This window comes from Rhinopithecus bieti, unplaced genomic scaffold (genome assembly GCF_001698545.2).
Source record: "Rhinopithecus bieti isolate Rb0 unplaced genomic scaffold, ASM169854v2 scaffold_26504, whole genome shotgun sequence".
Taxonomy (NCBI): Eukaryota; Metazoa; Chordata; class Mammalia; order Primates; family Cercopithecidae; genus Rhinopithecus; species Rhinopithecus bieti.
The window spans coordinates 1084984-1105668 of NW_016812891.1; the positions used below are offsets into that span (position 1 = coordinate 1084984).

Genomic DNA, 20685 nt, shown 5'->3' on the forward strand with positions numbered 1-20685 from the left:
TTTCTGTTATAGTCAAAGATCACTGATCAAAATCAGAAAAGTAGTTCGTTACACAGAAACAATCACAGAAATATTGTTGGAATGATTAAGACTGTAAAAAAGACTGTAAATATGGGCTATGAACCTGAAGTACTTGGTTCAAGAGAACTTACATGGTTAACGGTTTTTATTCACTACAATGTGGCTGGTTCCATGATTTGTACCGGTAGTAACCTTGATGCAAATAAATCTTCCAATGTCTCTGAATAAAACATTAAACTGTACTAGTATGTATTTCAGGTCCCTAGTGTTAAGAAGGCTCATTTTGTTATTTATCTAGACACTATTTCTCCTGAAAAAAGGCCAACTACAGTGTTTTAAAGTATGGGCTTTTCCCCCTAATGTGTTAGGTGGACACAAATGTCTGCTTAGTTATATTTCTATTAAATGTGGCTTAGTAATTTTTTTCTACTTTGAAAAGTTTAAAGTTTTATTCTCATGATAGTTACTGAGCATAGTTCTTTAAAAAATACATGTAATATAAGAATCCAAGCTTATGTATCTTACTCGTGCTTTTAAAGAACATATTTTTCCCTTGGAAATACTTCCACCATCACCAACCACTCTGAAAGATAAAAAAAAAAAGAGAAATGGTCATAAGATCTTCCGTGGCTAATAGTGCTATCAGGTAATAAAGTTAACTTCCATTTATATAATAAGACTGCTTATAGGCCAGATGAGGCAGACACAACAGCTATTCCTAATCTCTTTCTTCCTTGCTTACCCCCCATTAGGCTGAAAAAGTGAGGTAGTCATTTTCCTGGCTTTCTTTGTAGTTAGGGCTGGCCATGTAATCCATCCAGTTCTAGCCAATGAGATAAAGGGGAAGCTTTATCTGGGAAGCTTCTTTAAAGAAGGACCAGATGCTGTTGGCGCCTATCTTCTTCCTCTTTCCTGCCTCAAACATGAATATGGATGTGATTCCTGGAGCAGAGACTGCCATTTTATAGTCATGAAGTAATAATACAAGTACAAAAAGCCAGCACACTTATGGACAGTGGAACATGTATTAGATCTTTGAGGCATTCCTTTAAAACTAGAACATCTGATTTCCAGATTTGTGAGATAAATGGATACCTTTACTGCTTAAGCCAGCATTAATGTGGTTTCCTGTTGCAGCTAAATACCCATCAACAGATATAACTGGTATTTACCATTGAGTATCTAAGGTTGTTCTCAGAATTTCATGTTGGAAATAAGTTGCCAAAGTACTGAAATCTAACGCAGTATATGGGTCAACCAGGACAGTTCACAAGACAGAATATATGAAGGGAGGCCAATTGTCAGGCCAAATCCAACCAGCTGCCTGTTTTCCTAAATAAAGTTTTATTCAAATATGGACACACCCATTCCTTTATGTATTACCTGTGCCCACAGTCATGCTACAGATCAAAAGTGGTGCAAAAGACTTTATGGTTCACACAACCTAAAATGTTTACTTCCTGGTCCTTAACAGAAAATACATGCATGCCAACCCATGCTGTAGGTAAATTCCTATCATGCTGTTCAAAAGGTACAACAATTTGGTAAGAGTACACAAAGATATGGTCTTACTTCGAAAAAGAATTTTTGTACTAAGCTGTGGAACAGATGCTGCATGTGTTCATAGTACACAGAAAGAAGTGCAAGATGCCACAACTCTGCTTGCTAAACTTACCGGGAAAAAAATAGTGCGCTCAGGTTAAAGTATAAAACACGCAGGGTAGATGAGACTGTAGTCATGAAGAGTCACCTTATGAAGAAAGAAAAGCTCCCAGGCTGCGTCTCAACTATGTAATATTCAATGTAAGCGTTGGGTAACAAGAAGTAAAGAGGTGGGTGTAGGAACTTAGCAAGAGAAGCGTCTCAAAGGAAGTATTACAGAGGCAAATTTGAGACTCCCAAGAGAATTCAGAGGTGAGGACATTCTGGGCTACAAATAAGAGGGAATCTATAGTCTATATGACAGATATCTCCATAAAATAAAGATAAATGATACCAGCCATTAAAGTAATACACCTAACTTCCTTTGGTCTGATTCCATGGTCACCAAGCAACCTTCAGATTATTGCATAGCTTTTCAGTTAGACTTCCTACTAATGTAATGTGCCTATGACAGAAAATGAGAATCTGGTCTTTGGTTAACCTGGCTGTACTGGAGAGCACTGAATTTATCTCAAGATGCCAATGACACTTCTGAGTTTGCAAGTCAGTGCCCTAGATAGACTCTGGAATTCACCCAGGAAGCGGGGACTAATCAGCTTTCTCTAGAAGATAACTGCTCACACACCCAGCCAACAATTTTAAACTAGAAGTGATGTTCCTATTGGATTAAAGCCTGATATGAAGTATATATTTTTCAGTTTAAGCACATGACAGTTTTATAAAGTATTTTGAAAACGCATGAACCTAATGATTTATTATTAAAAGCTTATGGAGATATCCTGAACGGCAACTTAAATTACTCTTCCAGATAAAAGACATATAGTACTTACATATACTCTTTATTAAATAAACAAAACAATCCAACAACTGCTTGTCTCCTTTTAAAGTACATTTTATACTTATGGCATATACGTAAACAACATATTTTTCTTTCATAAGTTAGTTATTACAGGATGCATTAACAAGATGCCCTCTGGGAAAATTTCAGCTTTCCTTTAATGAAACTTATCTCAAGGTTAAGTTAAAAGAAGTTACACTAAAGGGAAACCTGTTGTCTTGTTCTGCAAGATGATGTAATATTAATAATCTAATAGAATGAATATGTTTTCAATAACGAAACAAAAAAACACAACTTTGCAGCTACTGGTATTTTTATTGTCCTCTGAAGAATTATCTCCCAAGCTATTGAAACTTAAAGCATCACACTGTGACAGACTTTAATTCCATCTTACCTGGTGTCTACATTTCTAAAGAAGCTGCTTATTGCCTCATCATAAACTCCTTTCTAAAAAGAAAAACATATGTTAATAGCATTTAGGTTTTGCTTCTCGCCCAAATCAAGTTCTTTCCATTTTAATTACATAATACTGTAATGGGTAGGATGAAGCTCTGAAAAGAAAAAGCAAGTATCACAAAATGCGGAGCCTGATTCTTCCCCATCTCCTTAGAAGAGTAAATGCCATGGGATCTACAGATAAAGTTCAGCAGCAGGTGCTAAAGAAAGGGTTTCACCCATAGGACTGTAGAACAGGTCCATCAAATGAGTGTTTTCTGGATTCTTGGTGATCTTTTTAAAAGCTGACTGGTTAAATTAAGGAATACAATAACCACATGTGTTATCTATTTTACAAAGTACTTTCCCATATACAATCTCACTGCTCCGCACACGAACACCAATAAAGAGGAGACCCTGAGAATCAGGAAAAATGTTAAGACTAAGGTCGCCGGCCAGTGTTCTTTTAGTTTAGTGTGCGTCTGACAGCAACATGTTTAAAAACCAGTACGTTATTTACAGAGAAGATCCCATGCATCTTAAACGGGTCAGATGAAAGCTCAAGTCGAGTATTTCCTGCGTATAGGCTGGAAGACCTAGCTGACAGGCGAGGGGGCTCGTGGCTGCGGGCGGGTACCTGGTTGACCGCGGCGTGCTCCCTTAGTGCTAGGTCCCAGAAGCAGCAGCCGATCTGGTTTCCGCACTGGCCGACTGCGACCGGAGGAGAGGAAGGAAAGAGAATAGGACATTAGGCAGGAAACAAGGCGGCTGGATTCCACGGCGACCAGGTCTCTATCCGCCCGGCGTAGCTCACCCTGTACGACCACCGACTGTGTCATGCTGGTGCGCAGCCTGCTCCGTGCGCCTGGTAGCCCGCGGCCACTTCTGCATTCCACCCGCAACGCCGCTCTACTAGAGGGCTGCCGTAAGTCACGCTGCTGCCGCAAGCCGCTGCCGTCGCTAAGCTCGTCCCTAGGTTCAGGCTACAGTTTTCCGTCAGAAGGCCGCGCAAGTGCACTTGCGGCTCACCGTTACCATAGCGACTGGGCCTCTGGACTGCAGATCCTAACTGCCTTGTCAACATCTTTGAGCATCTGCAGCTCCGGAGGCCGGGGTAACTGGCGGGTAACTGGGCTTTGGAGTGATATTTTAAAATATGTGTCGTTAAGCTATTCGTAGGCTATCAGAGGTTTAATTTTTGTTCACAGCCTCAACACCCTGGGCGGTAGATCAGTCCGTTTATTCAGCTTCCACGGGACGCTGCGTTAGCATCTCTGTCCAACAGGACCTTTATTCTAATAGAAAATGAACAATGGCGTTGAGCAAAGAGAAACCCCAGAGAAACAGACGTGTCAGGGCACAATTGGAACTAAGTAATTATACACTTTGACAAAAATGGCAAAGCTAAGATTACAGACCCCACCAGTATTTGGTAAACGCTGTATACTCCCCAAATTAACTTGTAGGCTCTCTGGGAAGATTTAAAAAGAAATTAAGGCATAGATCCAGTACCAAGAAGCTTACAATCTGATTGAAGACATACACGCGAAATACTCAAAGAATTGTATGGCGTTGACTTTAAGTGCAATAGGATTCAGTGGTTGAGGATGTAGATGAGTAAATAGAAGTCTGATAGAAGAGACGAGATTAACAGTAGGCATTTAGATGGGGTAGAGGAGGAGAAGATTAAAAAATTAGGCATTATGACAACTACCAACTCCTTAAAATTGTCAAACATTAAAATATGTAAACTTCTATTGATCAAATTAGACCAGATTTTAATTAAGAACTCAAGTACTTCTTTAATAAAATATTTTCCACAAAAATTCTGAAGAACTACGAACTCTAAGAAGTCTTCTTTGTTTAATAAAAAGTTATATGGTATGTACTATGAATATGTGCTAATATGAACTGTAATATTCAATTGATTAGAACACTTTGTTGTCCCACCAAGACATGTAGTAGTTACTATTACATTTCTCTGGTAGCTGGTAGGTTTAAAGTTGCAATGGATTTTATATCTTTTGGTAATAGGCAGCTTTTGGTCAGTAAATTTTTGTAGGCTGGATTTATTCTTAATTGCTTACTGAGTATGGGGTCAGCAGTAGAGGTAGAGTTGGGCACTTTAGGTCTTGATGCTAAAGTCCCAAAGTCTGGGGCTTCCAAAATTTGCAAGTCTTGGTCCAGTTTATAGGCAGTAATGTGAATAGGTCTGTATCAGTGTGTTATCAGTGCTAGGTGAGATGATACACTGGCTTTTGCAGAGCCCCACCCTTCATGCAGTCCCAATCATTATTCCCCAGAAGCCACATATAGGAAAGAAAAGTCCTAACATGTCTTATTAATAACTCCAGTCTGTAGAGAATCAGACTGAGAAACAGTTCTACTTAAGAGTCAAGAAATGTAGAGCCTCACGTGTGAGCCACTCCAAAACTTTTATATATGCAAACCCAGGTTAGCCAAGTTGAGATTGGTTGAACTGCAGCGGGCTATTCAGAATCTTATAAGGAAAAGAAATGTTTTTGGTTGAAGCCACTGAAATTTTGGGGTGCAGTTTTATTATACTGATAGCTGACTAACATACAGAGCAAATAGAGTGAACAAAATTCCACATGCCGAAAATGAAAAAGAGAAAAAAAAATCATTGGGAATCCTATGGACTACTAATATTGAAGGAAGGAAGGAAGACAGGGAGGGAAGGGAGAGAGGGAGGGAAGGGGGAGAGGAAGGAAGGAAAGATGTAAAAGATGGATAAAGTACAAGACCTTGGGGTAAAACCTAGCCTAAGAGGGGAAAAAACAAAATTCATCATATATGCTTTGTGCTGAAGAAGAACTTAAGAATATGAATGCAATAAAACAGGAACTTAAGGACAAGATACTAAAATAATAAGACTCAACCTCTATGAGGGCTGAGTCTTGTGGTTTTTATCCACTACTAGGGATAGTACCTTGCATATAGTAGATAGTAAGTAAATATTTGATGAATAAATGAAATAAAATGAAGATAAAAGAACTAAGGAAATTAACTGAAGACAACATCCACCTTAAAGTACTTAAAGGAATAATTTTTAAAAGCATTAAGAAGCAGACTAGAGAGATGCACATCAAATTATAATGTAGAGGAAAGGCTTAAAATAATGACAGAATACTAGGCAAAACCCGAAGATATGAAAGTTATTAAAAATAATATGTATGGAGAAGACAAAGATGATTCAACATAAGATTAACATGTGCCCACAGCAAATGGAGGAAGAAATATGCTTGATATAAAAAATAAAGGAAGAAAAATACATAGATTAAAAGGATACACACTGTGTTCTATAGGACAATTTCTACAGAAAAAGCAACACCAAGACACGTAACCTCATTAAGTCATTCAACTTTTCAGAATAAAGAGAGAATTTTTTAGGTACCTAGGCATGAAATGAACATGGGAGTGGGATGAAGAAAAAACAACTGGACTACTTTAGACTCATCTATAGCACATTCAGTATGGGAAGGCACTGAAAACATGGTGCAGAGTTCTGAAGGGGAATAAAATGTTTTAGAAGAAAATTATTCTATAGCTTTTGTAAGCTGTCATGGAAATATAATTCAAATTTGTGGGTGCTCTGTTTTTATTGCTTGCACACACCGCCATTTCTGAGCTCATCTCTTTCTCATATAACTTGACAAACAATAGCAACTGACATGTTATTGTTTTCCAGCCTCTTCTCCCAACATTTAAATTCATTAGTTATATCAAATTCCTTCTAGGTTATCACAGAGTTTTCCAAAGGTTTTTCCCAATAGGTTTGTTCCGAGTGACATAGATCACTATCCTTTTAGCTTTCCACAACAGTTTCCTTGTTAATTGCTCCTTGACCACTTAGGTATGGTGACTTATATTTTAGGTTTTTGTTATATAGGTTATAGCGGTACCTAAATCTGGACCAAAGTCTGTATACATCAGCATAAAATTTGTTGTGCCATGGTAACAACCCCAAAATCTCAGTGGTGTAAAACAACACATTTTTTTTTTGTACATGATGCATGTCCATTGAGGGTGTCAGGGGGCTATGCTTTATGTTATCCCCCTTCTGGCACTCAGGCTGATGATCTGCCATTATTTGGTCCGGTTTTTTATTTATTTGATTTTAAATTAATTATTGTATATATTAATGTGGTACAGTTGATTTTTTGATAAATATTTACATTCTGGAATGATTAAATCAATCTGATTAACATATCTGTCATTTCACATACTCAGAATTTTTTTGTGATGAGAACATTAAAAATCTACTCTTTTAGCAGTTTTGAAATATATATTATTAGTAACTAGTCACCATGTTGTGTAATAGATCTATAAAACTTATTCCTCCTAGCTGAAACTTTGTATCCTTTGGACATCTTCTGCTCCCTATCCCTATCTCACCCTCCAGCTTTACTACCCTCTGGTAACCACCATTCTACTCTCTACTTTTATGAGCTTGACTTTTTTAGATTCCACATAGAAGTGAGATCATGCAGTGTTTATCTTTCTGTGGCTGGCTAATATCACTTAGCATAATGTCCTCCAGGTTCATCCATGTTGTCACAAATGACAGCATTTTCTTCTTTTTTAAGGCTGAATAGTATTCCATTGTGTATATATACCACATTTTCTTTATCTGTTTCTTTATTTGTTTATCTGTTGATGGATAGTTAGGTTGCTTCCATATCTTAGCTATCGTGGATAATGCTGCAGTAAACTTCGGAGTGCAGATATCTTTTTGACATACTTATTTCAGTTCCTTTGGATATATATCCAGAAGTGGGATTGCTGGATCATACGGCGATTCTATTTTTGATTGAGGAATTCATACTGTTTTCCATAATGGCTGTATTAATTTAATTCCCACCACCAGTGTTAAAAAGTCTCTCTTTTCTCCATATCCTAGCCAACATTTATCTTTTATCTTTTTGATAGCTGCCATTCTAACAGGTGTGAGGTGATAAATATCATTATGTTTTTTAATTTTCATTTCCCTAATGATTAGTGATATTGAGTATTTTTTCATATATCTGTGGGCCATTATATGTATTTTTTGAGAAATGTCTGTTTTGATTCTTTGCCCGTTTTTAATTGGGCTATGTGTTTTCTTGTGAAGTTGTTTGAGTTCTTTATGTATTTTGGTTGTTGTCCCCTTAGCAGATGTATGGTTTATAAATATCTTTTCCTAATCTGTGAGTTGTCTCTTCATTCTATTAATTGTTTCCATTGCTGTGCAGAAGCTTTTTAGTTTGATTAATCCCTTTTGTCTACTTTCGTTTTTGTTCCTGTGCTTTTCGGGTCGTATCCAAGAAATCATTGCCCAAACTAATGTTGTGGAGAATTTTTTTCCTGTTTTCTCCTAGTAGTTTTAGTTTCAGGTCTTACATTTGAGTCTTGAACTAATTTTGGTTGATTTTTATTTATGATGTGAGATACATTTCTGGTTTTTGTGGTAGAGACAAAGCTCAGGAGGGTCTTGCACTAGCAATTAATGGTTGCTTATAATTCACTGACTAAAACTAATCACATGGGCTCCAAGTAATCATAAGGTGGCCAGGAATTTCAATTTCTGGAAAAGAGAAAGCCAGAAATATTTGATAAACACTTGTGTGTACTGCACAAGCATTCTCAGACATTACATCAGAATACAGCATCTGTGGTAGGCATCCTCTAAGATGGCACCCAATGATCTCTGTCTCCTGTTCTTGTGTAAGCCCCTCTCCTTGAGGGTAGGCTAGACCTAATGTCACCTTTCTAAAGAATAGAGTCCAAACGCAACCCAATGGCCACACTGAGTTGAGGCGACAGAGTTAGAAATTTTGGACGATCAGACAGCTACAATTTGCAGGGCAGAATGCCAAAGAGGAGAGAGTATGCAAAAATAAAACTCTGTAAATCTTTAGGGAGTTCCTCATGAGCCTAAACTGAGTGCTGATCCTTGCATGAATTCATGGAAACTAAGTAACACTGAGGAAAGAACTGTTGGAAATAAGCGGGCAGAACAATTCCTAGGGTTCACATAGGGCTAGTACTAATTCACATTCCCTGTATCTTGAGTGGAGAAACCTTAAAATAGCTGGAACATTGAGTTGAATACTCAGAAAGGTACCTCAGTAGTGAAGAAAAATTAGCCCTAGATGAAAGGCTGTTGTGATCTAGCCTAAGAGAGCATGAAACCAAGCCTCCAAAGAACCAGGCTGTTTCCAAATAACTGTGTCCCAAACCAAAACTTAAAAATACTTAGAGGAATAAAAATAAAATTATTTAGCAATGTAAAATCACACTGCCTGGCACTCAAGTCAAAATTGCCAGATATGCAAAGATGAGTCCCATAATGAGGTGAAAATTAGTTAAAACAGAACAAGAAATGGCACAAATGAAAAAATTAGTAAACATAACAATTACGTAAAATTAAACGAACATTAAAGCAGTATATGTTCAGAAGGACAGAAGGAAGCCCAGGCTGATTGGGAAGGGACAAAGAAATATAAGAAAGAGATCCCAATTAGACTTCTAGAGATGAAAAGTACAACATCTAAGGTGAAAAATGGATGGCATAAAGAGCAGATTAGACATTAGGCAAAAGAAAAGATTAGCAAACTTAAAGATGTAGCAATGGAAACTGTGCAAAATAAAATAGAAAACAAAAAGATTTTTTATAAAAGGAGAACTAGTGAACTGTGGGACAACTTTCAACAGTGTAACATACATGTAATTGGCATGCCAGAGGAGGGAACAAAAAAATATCTGAAGAAACAAAGGCTAAAAAATTTTCAAATGTGATAAGCATTATGAACCCACAGATCCAAGAAGCTCGGTGAATCTTAGGCACAAGAAACAGAAAGAAAACTACAACAAGTACATTATAATCAAATTGCTTAGTATCAGTGATAAAAGCAAATATTAAAGCCAGCCAGAGAAAAAAGACATATTACATATAGAGGAACAAAGATAAAAAAAATCAACAGACTTCTTGTTGGGAACAATGCAAGCCAGAAAATAGCGGACCCAAATCTTTAAAGTACTTAAAGAAAACAAAACTGACAATTGAGAATTCTATACCCAGTTAAAATATTGTTCCACAATGAATATGAAAAAAAGAGATATAAAAGCTAAATTAATTAATCAGCAACAGACAAGCACTGTTAAATGAAAACATTCAGGCAAAGGGAAAATTATATTGTATGAAAATCTGGACCTACTCAAAGGGATAAAGAGCACTGAAAACAATAAATATGTAGATGAATATAAAAGACTTATCTTGTTTTAAAGACAATTGCTTAAAGGAAAATGTATAACAATGTGTATGGGTTTGTACTATAGATAGAATTAAAATATGACAACAAAATTATATGTAGTGGGAGGGGAAATGGACTATACTTTTATACGGTTCTTCTAGTGTATGTGAGGTGGTATAATTTGTCTATAAATTATACACATATTCAAAATACCTGAACTAAAAACTGGAGAATAGAAAGGAGAAGTAAATAAAATTACAATTATTGTTGGAGATTTTATACCCTTATTTCAATAGTTGATAAACCAGGTATATAGAAAATCAGTAAGAATGTGGAAGACTTGAATAATTCTGTCAATCAACAAATTACTTACATAGAACACTGAAGCCAACTATAGCAGCGTATACATTCAAGTACATGTGGAACGTTTGCCAAAGCAGTTTATATTCTGGCTATAAAAACAACTCTAAATAAATTTAAAAGAATTCAAGTTGTACAAAGAATGTTCTCTGACAAAAACGGAACCAACCGAATTAGAAATCAGTAACAGAAGAGTAGAATATTCCTAAATATTGGAAAATATTTATATAGAACACTGAAGCCAACTATAGCAGCATATACGTTCAAGTATGTGTGCAACATTTACCAAGGCAGTTTACATTCTGGCTATAAAAACAAGTCTAAGTAAATTTAAAAGGATTCAAGTCATATAAAGAATGTCCTCTAACAAAAATGGAACCTAATTATAAATCAGTAACAGAAAAGTAGAATATTCCTAAATATTGGAAAATTAAACAATATAATTGTAAATAACCCATAGGCCAAAGAAAAAAAAAAAGAAACATTTTAACCAAAGGAAATGAAAATACAAAATTAAAAAATTTGTGGAATGCAGCTAAAGGAGTACTTTGATGGAAATGTATAGAATTAAATGTTTACATTAGAAAAGAAGAAAGCACTAAAATCAATGATCTAAGTTTCTACCTTAAGAAATTAGAAAAAGAAAAGCAAATTAACCCAAAGTACACAGAAGAGAAGAAATAATAAAGATTGGAGTGGAAATCAAGTAAATGGTAAACAGAAAATAGAGAAAAATCAATGAAACCTAAATATGTGTCCTGAGAAATTAAAATTACTTGATGGGCTTCCTTGTTCATAAGACAAAGGCTAAAATTTTAACTTGAGTTTATGCTCCTGCATGATTTGGTCTGTACTTATGTCTCAGACTCTATTTATTTTCTGTTTTCCGTGCTTCGGTTATGCTGGCCTTTCAGATTTTTTAGTGTCTTTCCTGGCATGACCTTTGCACATGCTGTTTTCCTCTGTTTGCCCCCTCCTCAACTGTGTCAATGTTTTTGTCTCCCACTCATTGCCACCTAATTAATGCCCACTCATCTTTTAGATTTAGATTAAATATCCTAGATCAAAACAAATCCTATCATAACCTATAAACTCTACCACAACAGGAACTGTGTTTGATTTAGCTTAACCTTTTATCTTTAACACTTAACACATGCCTGACTCATGGTGGATTCTCAGCAAATATTCGTTAAATGAATGAATGAAGTCCATGGGTCTTTTTTTCTTAGAACATGACAAATTCAAATATCATTCATTTTCTGCATCTCATGAATTTTAATATCTTGAGAATTGAAAGACTATTGCTCTTGAGCTTATGATACTTAAGGGGATATTTGGATACTTCCCCATCTTTTTATTCACCATTTGTATTGCTCTGTTTATCTATTGCTTTATGAAAATATGCTGGAGACTCAAGTCCCTTTTGTGTTCTGATGTATCATTCTAATGTTGTAAAGTTTCATCATTAAGGCTAATGTTTGATTTGTTTCATTGTATCACCCATTCTAAAGAAGCATGGTATGCCAAATGGACTAGTTAAAATGGTAAATTACAGAATTTTAAGAATATCCCACTTACAGATATTTTACTTCATATATATCGGTTATTAAAAAGTGAAATCAGTGTCTTAATACTCTGATTTCAAGAATGACACAAAAATATGTAGGAAGTAGTGCTGATTGAATTCTTGTGTCCCAGTCATTGGCTTTATACATGTTAAATTGTTTTTAATTCCTCACAACAACTCTTAAGGTAGGAGTTAATACCATTTTACAGACAAACTTTTAGTGATTTGCTTAAAATCTCAGAGCTAACATTGTGTCAAAATTCAAACCTGGCTGGGCACAGTCGGCTCGTGCCTGTAACCGTAGCACTTTGGGAGGGCAAGGTGGCTGGATCACTTGAGCCCAGGAATTTGAGACCAGCCTGGGCCGCGTGGTAAAACCCTGTCTCTACAAAAAAATACAAAATTAGCTGGGCATGGTGGTTTGCACCTGTAGTCCCAGCTACTTGAGATGCTGAGGTGGGAGGATTGCTTGAGCCCAGGAGGTTGAGCCATGATCGTGCTGCTGCACTCTAGCCGGGGTGACAGAGCAAGACCCTGTCTCAAAGAAAAAAAAAAGAAAAGAAAAAAATCAAATCTAATTCTGATGCTGAAACCCATCATTTTCCCACTGGTACCACTTCTCAAACATGTAAACTATTATTTTTTTTTGCCATCCTGAGTACTAAATATTTAGGTCCTAATGATACCTTAGCTAACAATGGCCAGCAGTTATTTGTTTGTGTGACTGTGACACCATCAGTTTTCCAAGCTAAAATGGTGATCAACTTATTCACAGATAGTACCCTAGTAAGAAAAAGAAGATAGAGGTAAGATTGTATCCAACATCAAGTTAATTCTTAGGTAAAATGCCAGTGTTGTATAACATGAGTCATATGAAAACACAACAGTGGTAAGAATGCTCACTAACATTGAATGGTTTAGTCATCAGATATGAAAACTGAAAAACTGCTTAGCTGAAGAGTTATGTTCTGGTGTAAGGGTTAAACTAAACATTACTGAGTAGAGCAGCTGTTCATGAGGTAAGCTATTGATTTAGAAGCCAAGAATGAGTTGGGACAGAGCAGTTAGAGAAATCAGCAGAGAAGCAAGGCCAGGGCCCAGGGAACAGAATAATGAGGACAGTACAAGGTGTATTCTTCCTTTCACAATTGGAATTCTTCCAGCCATTTGGGAATTTGAAGACTCTCTTGAGGAAACAGGGGGAAAAAAAAAAGGTTAGTCCAGGCATTGGAGAGAGGGTGTGAAGAATCCCATGTAAGAGTTACAGAGAAATTTGTAAAGGTACAATTTGGGTTTGAGGATATTGGAGTGGGATGAGGATATAGATAGATTGTATTTATTTGGGATATTATAAGAGAAGGTCTAGGAGAGAAGGAGAATGAGGAAAACAGGATATAAAATGAGAAGAATCTCAATTCTGATTTTGTACAGATGGATTAGACTGTAGGTCCCCATTCATGGATGAAAATACTAATATTGTGGGGAAATAAGCCAGTAAAAACAAGAATGAAACCCTCCAAAAAGCTTTACAGAAAATTTTTAGCTAAGCCTCAGTTTGTTGTTGGAGCTATGCATTGAGATGTTTGATTCTTTAGCAGGTAGGAAACTATGTGAAAGAATCTCCTGATGTCATAATTTCCGGGTGTCACTGGAACATTTGATCATCATTCCTTTGGCAGTTCCAGCCTTCTATGGAAGGCCAGTAGAAGGCATTGATTTATTCACCTCTACAGGAATCGGACTCAGCCTCTTTTGGTAAGTCTGTTTATCCTTGATCAAATTAGCTAAATGTTAATACCTACATAGACAGGTAATTATACTAAACCACAGAGTTTACTATGGTTTTACTAAATCATCATTGAGCAAAACACTTTTTTTCTTGATATTTTGACACACAGTCTACAAAAGTTATTGTATTAAAATTCTTAAACCTTAATTTGATTTTATTATTACCACCAATAAACATTTACTTTTAGGCATAGAATACTATACTAAGTGTAAAAAATAGTTGCGCCATTTAAATTTTTTCCTATCCTTTGTGTACTAATAGTTGAATACCTGCAAATTATTTCAAGATAAAGCTAACCAAGCACTGTTCTAGGTATTAAGTATTCAGTGATGGCAAAGACAGACTTGGAATGAGGGGGGATATTAAACATTTATAAAACATGAGGATAGTGTTTCTCAACAGTGGGCAGTTTTGCCTCTCTCTCCCACCAGGGGACATTTGACAATGTCTATAGACATTTTGTACTGTCACAACTTTGGGAGAGGGGTACTATTTGCATCCAGTGGGTGAAGGCTTTGAATGCTACAAAACATCCTACAGTGCACAGGACAGTATCCTCCCTCCCCAACTAAGAACTGTCTGATCCCAGCTGTGAATAGTGTCATGATTAAGAAACCCTGAATTAGAAGGATAACTGTTACCAAGCAGAAATAAAGGTTGCTATGAAAATGTAGATAATGGGGATTATAAAAGTAAGTTATAGAATAAGTAAAATGTAAATTCAGGCTTAGTGGATTGCATTGGCCATAGTGAGTGAAGGGTGGGAGCAATGGGGTAGGGAAGAGTTCCAAGGTAGGCAGTAAGGAGTTCATTTATATATGTTTGTGTGTATAAATCATGTCTATTTCATAATAAATTTCATATATCGGGTATACTTGCAGACATTTCTATGCATTTACTAATGCTCAGTAGTACCTGCTGAATAGTAATAGTTAACATTTACTGAGCACTTACTGTGTGTTAGGCACTGCACTTTACATGTATTACCTTACTTAATCCTCACTATTATCCTAGAAGTAGAAAATATTATCACCAATGTACCCTTGAGAAATATAGGTAAGTACCTTGACTAAGATCACATAGTTGGGAAGGGCCAGAGCCAGGGACTATACTGTGACTATAGAGAAGCAGGGGGAAAATGAATAATCACCTGGAACAGAAGGATTAGCTGAAGATATTTCAGTGAATGTGAAACTGTGCTCCAAAGGAAGAGAAGAGCATAGATAGGTAGAGAGGTGCTTGTTGATTGCAACAACCATTTAAAGGCAAACTGAATTTTGTTTTCACACAGCAGAAATGGTCTTCAGTTATGTTAACCATAGGGTACATTTTCCTTGCATTGCTTGGTGGCTATTTTGTATTTTTTGCAAGACTTAAAATTGTACATAAGGGATGGTTGTGAAATACAGTACTTTTTAACACTTTTTTAGCTATTTAAAAATAGAATAACATTCAGAATGTTTCTATATGTCTATAACAAAATAGTAATATTAAAAATTCCAAGGCCAGGCACATTGTGTCCACCTGTAGTTCCAGTTACTCATGAGGCTGAGGCAGGAGGATCACTTAAGCCCAGAGTTTCAAAATTGTAGTGCCCTGTGATTGCACTTGTGAATAACCACTGTACTCCAGCCTGGGCGACATAGTGAGACTCTGACTCTTTAAAACATTCCATACAAGTCTTTGAAGACAATCTATCTCCACCTCCAACATTTACATTTTCTAATCTAGGTTTTCAATATTTTAACTTTCTAATCTAGGTTTTCAGTGAATTATGCCTTTTCGATTTGGAACCCAGCCAAGGAGGTTTCCAGTGGAAGGAGGAGACTCTTCAATTGGGCTGGAACCGGGGCTGAGCTCCAGTGCTGCCTGTAATGGGAAGGAGATGTCGCCAACCAGGTAAAGTCTTCTATCCTCACAAGTGAGGAAATACGTACTGGCTATCATCAATACAACCTTCAGCTGATATTCAGTATTAGCAAGAAAAAACCCTCAGCAATTCAAAAATATTGTTGTTTCTAAATTAGTATGAACAGAACCCAGGTTTCCTTAGTATGGAGTCTGTATTTTGTATTTCTGTAAGTCTTGATGATAGACCAATTCATTCTCTCTCTTTCTGGTACATTTTTAGCTATTAACAAAAAACCCACAATTACCTTGGCACCAACCTAATAGACTGTTGATAGCTTCACGATTAGATAATATTCAATTAAACAAACCTTCAGTGCTAGTATGTGTAGGGCACCATGCTAGGCATAAGGCTAAAAATATGAAAGAGACTTAGACCTCAGATTCAGTGTCACTTTGGCTTTGACTAGTGTCACTTTGGCTGTGCTGTGACCTTTGGCAGAAAGAGTGATATAGAGTATGAAGATTCTGTGAGAAAGTATTTTTGCAGAATGATTAGTTTCACTTCTGTGATGTTTACTATAGCAAAATCTTAGATACTACATTGTTAGATTCTCATGGCTTGGAAATTTTGGGAACACAGATTTAAGTTTAACAAGGTGTAGGTACTTAAAAATTGGAGTTAGTCAAGGATGAAATAGGCTACTTTGGGAAGTCGGGAGCTCCCGGTCTTTAGAAATGTGCAAGGCTGAATGACTATTTGGTGGGAATGTTGGAAAGGAAATTCATATACTAGATGTATTTTTGGACTAGGTGTCATTTAAGGGCCATTTCAAATCTGAGATTCTATCAACATTTGAACAGTATGTGGAATACTATGTTCAGTTGTATTTTGCTGCAAACATTCTTGTTTTGAAATCACTCAACTGAGGAGATTTAGGGTACATATGCTCAGGAATTACCACGTTATTATCTCTTATGTTTGTAACTATGCACTTTTGTTTTGCCATTTAACAATCATTGTATACCTTTCAAAATGAACATCTGGAGGATTATCTTTGAATATATGAATTTCCTGTGATTAAATGTATGTCAGAGGCCACAATTTCTTTGTTATAGCAGTCTAAAATGGGTGCCTCATCAGCATCACCATGTTGTACTCATTTTATGACATTCAGAGATTTCAAAGTGATTTAAAACAGTTAAATATACAATCAAACTTTGGTGCTCTGAAAAAAAATTTCCTCTTTTTAATATCTAACTACATGTCATTTGCTTTTTTATTCAGGCAACTCCGGAGGTGCCCTGGAAGTCATTGCCTGACAATAACTGATGTTCCTATCACTGTCTATGCAACAATGAGAAAGCCACCTGCACAAAGCAGCAAGGAAATGCATCCTAAATAGCACCATTAAGTCTTTTGTCAAGGTCTGACTAGGTCAAGGGTAATGGACCAGTATCATCTGCTGATCTGGTAAACAAATAAAAGTGGTGGCACCTTTAGATGATGACAACAGTTGAACTATTTACTTTTAGTAAGACAGACAGAAATATCAGTAAAGCACACGTAGTGTTAGGCTATCAGTTGTGTCTGATACGTAAGACAGAATAATATTTCACAATTAGAAAATACCTTAGAGATCATCTTGCTCACGGCAGATCATTAACATCAATAATTAAAGATGAAGCTTAATCTACCTCGGTCATCAGTCAGGTGGGGCTTATTCTAAATGCTTAATGTGTCTTAGGCTCATTTCCTTGTTCATATTTGGGTTGCTACTTGGCTAAATCCTTTCACCTTAGTACCCCAAGCCAGTTTCCTGGCTTGATATTATTAGATAATGCTCTGCTCAGGAATAATTATGTTGGATGAGAAATGGAGCCCTGGGGTTGTGTGTTTTGGAAGAGTATTCAAGATCAAAGAAAGTTCTTAGTCCATGGTTAATCTGCAAGGCATTTAAACTACTTCCATAGAGGAGCCCAGATTGTTGGTTAAATGTATTGATAATGAAGTCAAAGCTATGGTTCTAACCCCGATTTTTCCAAGAAAAATGATGTCCGGTTATCATATTGTATCCCAAGTGCTAACCAGTTATCTTGATAAATTGTTTATAGTAGGTTTTGAGAAACCTCATGTGGATTTTTAAATTTGGTTAGATGTAGGATCACTTTTGAGGTTGAGGCCAGCTCTCTATGTTCTCTTTTTCTTCTTGCAGTAGTCCCCAGAAACTCAGTGTGGTTTCCTTTTCTCTCGATGGCTGTCAGCATCCATCTAATGAAATTGTCGTCTCCAAAAGACTGACTTTAGGATCAGATACAATTTTCACCAGTGTTTTTTGTCTACCTTGCCGCTTCTGAAAATATACATGTAAGCCTTTAAAAATGAGAAGCTTATTAACTTATAATTAAAGAGACATAGATGCATATGTGTTACATTAGGTGAAAAGAAAACTGCCGGGGAGTTATAAGATGAAAAACTCTCAGAGCTCACACCAAGCTGGGAGATGTTTGAATGCCAACTGGTTAAAATGGAAAGATCTTGAACATGTGGGGCATTGAGTAGAGACTCAGAAAAGTCATACTTTCATGGGAGATCCAAACTGGAGCTAAACTAAAGGCTCATGTATACCAACTTTAAGAAAGCTTAAAAATAATCCTTGAGAGACTCAAGATGATTTCTAAGTAACCTCATTTTGTCTGCCAAATAAAATGGAACATTCCTTAAAGGAAGAAAACAAAATTGAGGCAGAAAATTGCCTGAAGCTGGAGAAAGAATGACAGGAGAAAGTAGTGATGAAAAATTCCTCAGAGGGCTGGGCTTGGTGGCTCACGCCTGTAATCCTGGCGCTTTGGGAGGCCAAGGCAGATGGGTCATCTGAGGTCAGGCATTTGAGGCCAGCCTGGCCAACATGGTGAAACCCCAACTCTACTAAAAATACAAAAATTAGCCAGGTATGGTGGCAGGTGCCTGTAATCCCAGCTACTTGGGAGACTGAGGCAGGAAAATTGCTTGAATCTGAGAGGTGGAGGTTGCAGTGAGCTGATATTGCACCACTGTGCTCCAGCCTAAGCAACAGAATGAGAAAAAAAAAAAAAAAAAAAAAAAAAAAAAAAAAAAAAAAAAAATTCCTCAGAGCTCATACAAGGCTGGGAAGAATATGTGTTTCAACAATAGTGGATCTTTTAATATAGTACATGGATCATTCAGTAGAGTCTTCAGCAAGACATTTCCAAAGTAGGGTTAAAGTTAGGTTATGGAGATGGGAATAGACTGAAGACTACTCTGGACTTTCCTTAACAGAGTTTAAGAGCAACATTTGAAAGAATCAAACTGATTTCAAGTAACTTAACTGCATCCAAGGGGAGACAACCCCTCAGAATAAAAATAAAAACTACAATAAAATCCAGCACCGAAAGTGTAACATTAACAGTGATTAACATCTAATAAAAAATTACCAGGCATGCCAAAAAAAAAAAAAAAAAAAAAGGAAAAGGCAATCCACAGTCAGGAGAATCTTTAGTCGATGGTAACAGACTCAGAATGACAGATGACAGCATTAGTAAATGATATGATTTGGCTGTGTGTCCCAACCCAAATCTCATGTTGAATTGTAACCCCAGTATTGGGGAGGGACCTGGTAGGAGGTGATTGGATTATGGTGAACACCCATATGGATGTGAATATGGCGTATTCTTCATGGATACGGAGAACACCCCTTGGTGTTCTCATGATAGTGAGTGAGTTCTTACGAGATCTGGTTGTTTAAAAGTGTGTAGGACTTCCCCCTTTTCCCTCTGTCTCTCCTGCTCCACCATGGTAAGCTATGATTGCTTCCCTTTGCCTTCTGCTATGACTGTAAGTTTCCTGAGGTCTCCTAGCCATGCTTCCTGTTAAGCCTGTGGAACTGAGTCATTTAAACCTCTTTTCTTCCTAAATTACCCAGTCTCAGGTAGTTCTTTATAGCAGTGTGAAAATGGACACATACAGTAGACAAGCTACTATAAATATCATTCAAATAGTAGATAAAAGCATAATGAAGAAATAAATGGAAGGTATAAAAATGACCCAGACAGAACTTTTAGAGATGAAAAATACAATATCTAAAGTAATAATATACACTGAATATGATTAAGAGATTAGATACTGGAGAAGAAAATATTAATGAACTACAAGACATAGCTATATAAATTATCCAACGTCAAGTACAAAGAAAAAAGCAATTAAGAAAAGAGTATACATTTTGCATTTCATTATCAAGCAGTCTAATATATATGTAAGTGGCTTCTCAGAAGAAGGGAAGGGAATAGAAAAATATTTGAGGAAATATTTTTCCCCAAATTTGATGAAAACTATAAACTCACAGATCCAAGTACCTTAACCAACCCTAAGGAGAAGAAACGTGAAAACAAAACAATGACATGTCCTAATTAAATTGAAGAGAAAAATCTTAAAACTTGATAGTAAATGACACATGCATTCAGAGAAACAAAATAAGAATGAGAGTACACTTTTCATCAGAAAATATGAAGGCAAAAAGGCAATGGAGCAATATCTTTAAAGTATCTTTCAAAAATGAAGGTGAAGTAAAGACTTTTCAGTCAAACAAATGCCGAGAGAATTCATTACTAACAGATCTTCACTATAAAAAATGTTCAAGGAAGTTTTTCAGGCAGAAAGAAAATGGTACTAGATGGAAATTTGGATCTTTAGAAAGAAAGAACACAAGACAAGGAAAATATGGGGATAAATATATAGGCTTTAAAAATTTTTAAACACTCATAGGTAACTGTTTAAGGCAAATTATGGCAATGATATTTCATGTAAAAGTATAATGTATAATACTAGCAAAAAAATAAAGGAGGAGGAAAACAGAAGTTTACTTTTTTTTTTTTTTTTTTTTTTTTTTTTTTT

The 20685-nt window shown here is 36.4% G+C and overlaps 2 protein-coding genes across 8 annotated transcripts in view; one reads left to right on the forward strand and one right to left on the reverse strand.

The window, feature by feature from the left end:
• Positions 1 to 3903, reverse strand: part of TUBE1 (tubulin epsilon 1) — a 16528-nt gene extending 12625 nt beyond the window's left edge. For both annotated transcript variants that reach the window (XM_017847112.1, XM_017847111.1), the window contains exons 1-4: positions 3771 to 3903; positions 3594 to 3667; positions 2916 to 2968; positions 547 to 604 (exon numbers count right to left, since the gene is read on the reverse strand). In XM_017847112.1, the coding sequence (XP_017702601.1) occupies positions 547 to 604; positions 2916 to 2968; positions 3594 to 3667; positions 3771 to 3795 (210 nt within the window). In that variant the 5' untranslated portion in view covers positions 3796 to 3903. The remainder of the gene's footprint in view (positions 1 to 546; positions 605 to 2915; positions 2969 to 3593; positions 3668 to 3770) is intronic.
• Positions 3837 to 17287, forward strand: FAM229B (family with sequence similarity 229 member B). 6 transcript variants are annotated; one of them, XM_017847115.1, is made up of 4 exons: positions 3837 to 4081; positions 13732 to 13891; positions 15686 to 15824; positions 17062 to 17287. In XM_017847115.1, the coding sequence occupies exons 3-4, from the start codon at positions 15700 to 15702 to the stop codon at positions 17177 to 17179; spliced, it is 243 nt and encodes an 80-aa protein (XP_017702604.1). In that variant the 5' UTR covers positions 3837 to 4081; positions 13732 to 13891; positions 15686 to 15699; the 3' UTR covers positions 17180 to 17287. The 6 variants fall into 6 exon arrangements, with proteins under 6 accessions (XP_017702604.1, XP_017702602.1, XP_017702603.1 ...); XM_017847113.1 differs by having other exon boundaries at positions 3979 to 4070; positions 17062 to 17284; XM_017847114.1 differs by having other exon boundaries at positions 3980 to 4070; positions 13735 to 13891; positions 17062 to 17284.
• Positions 17288 to 20685: the final 3398 nt, after the last annotated feature.

Coding starts and splice junctions, on each gene's coding strand:
- FAM229B (XM_017847115.1), top strand. CDS start 15,700: ATGCCTTTTCGATTTGGAACCCAGCCAAGGAGGTTTCCAGTGGAAGGA. Junction 15,825..17,061: donor AAGGAGATGTCGCCAACCAG/GTAAAGTCTTCT, acceptor TTTTTTATTCAG/GCAACTCCGGAGGTGCCCTG.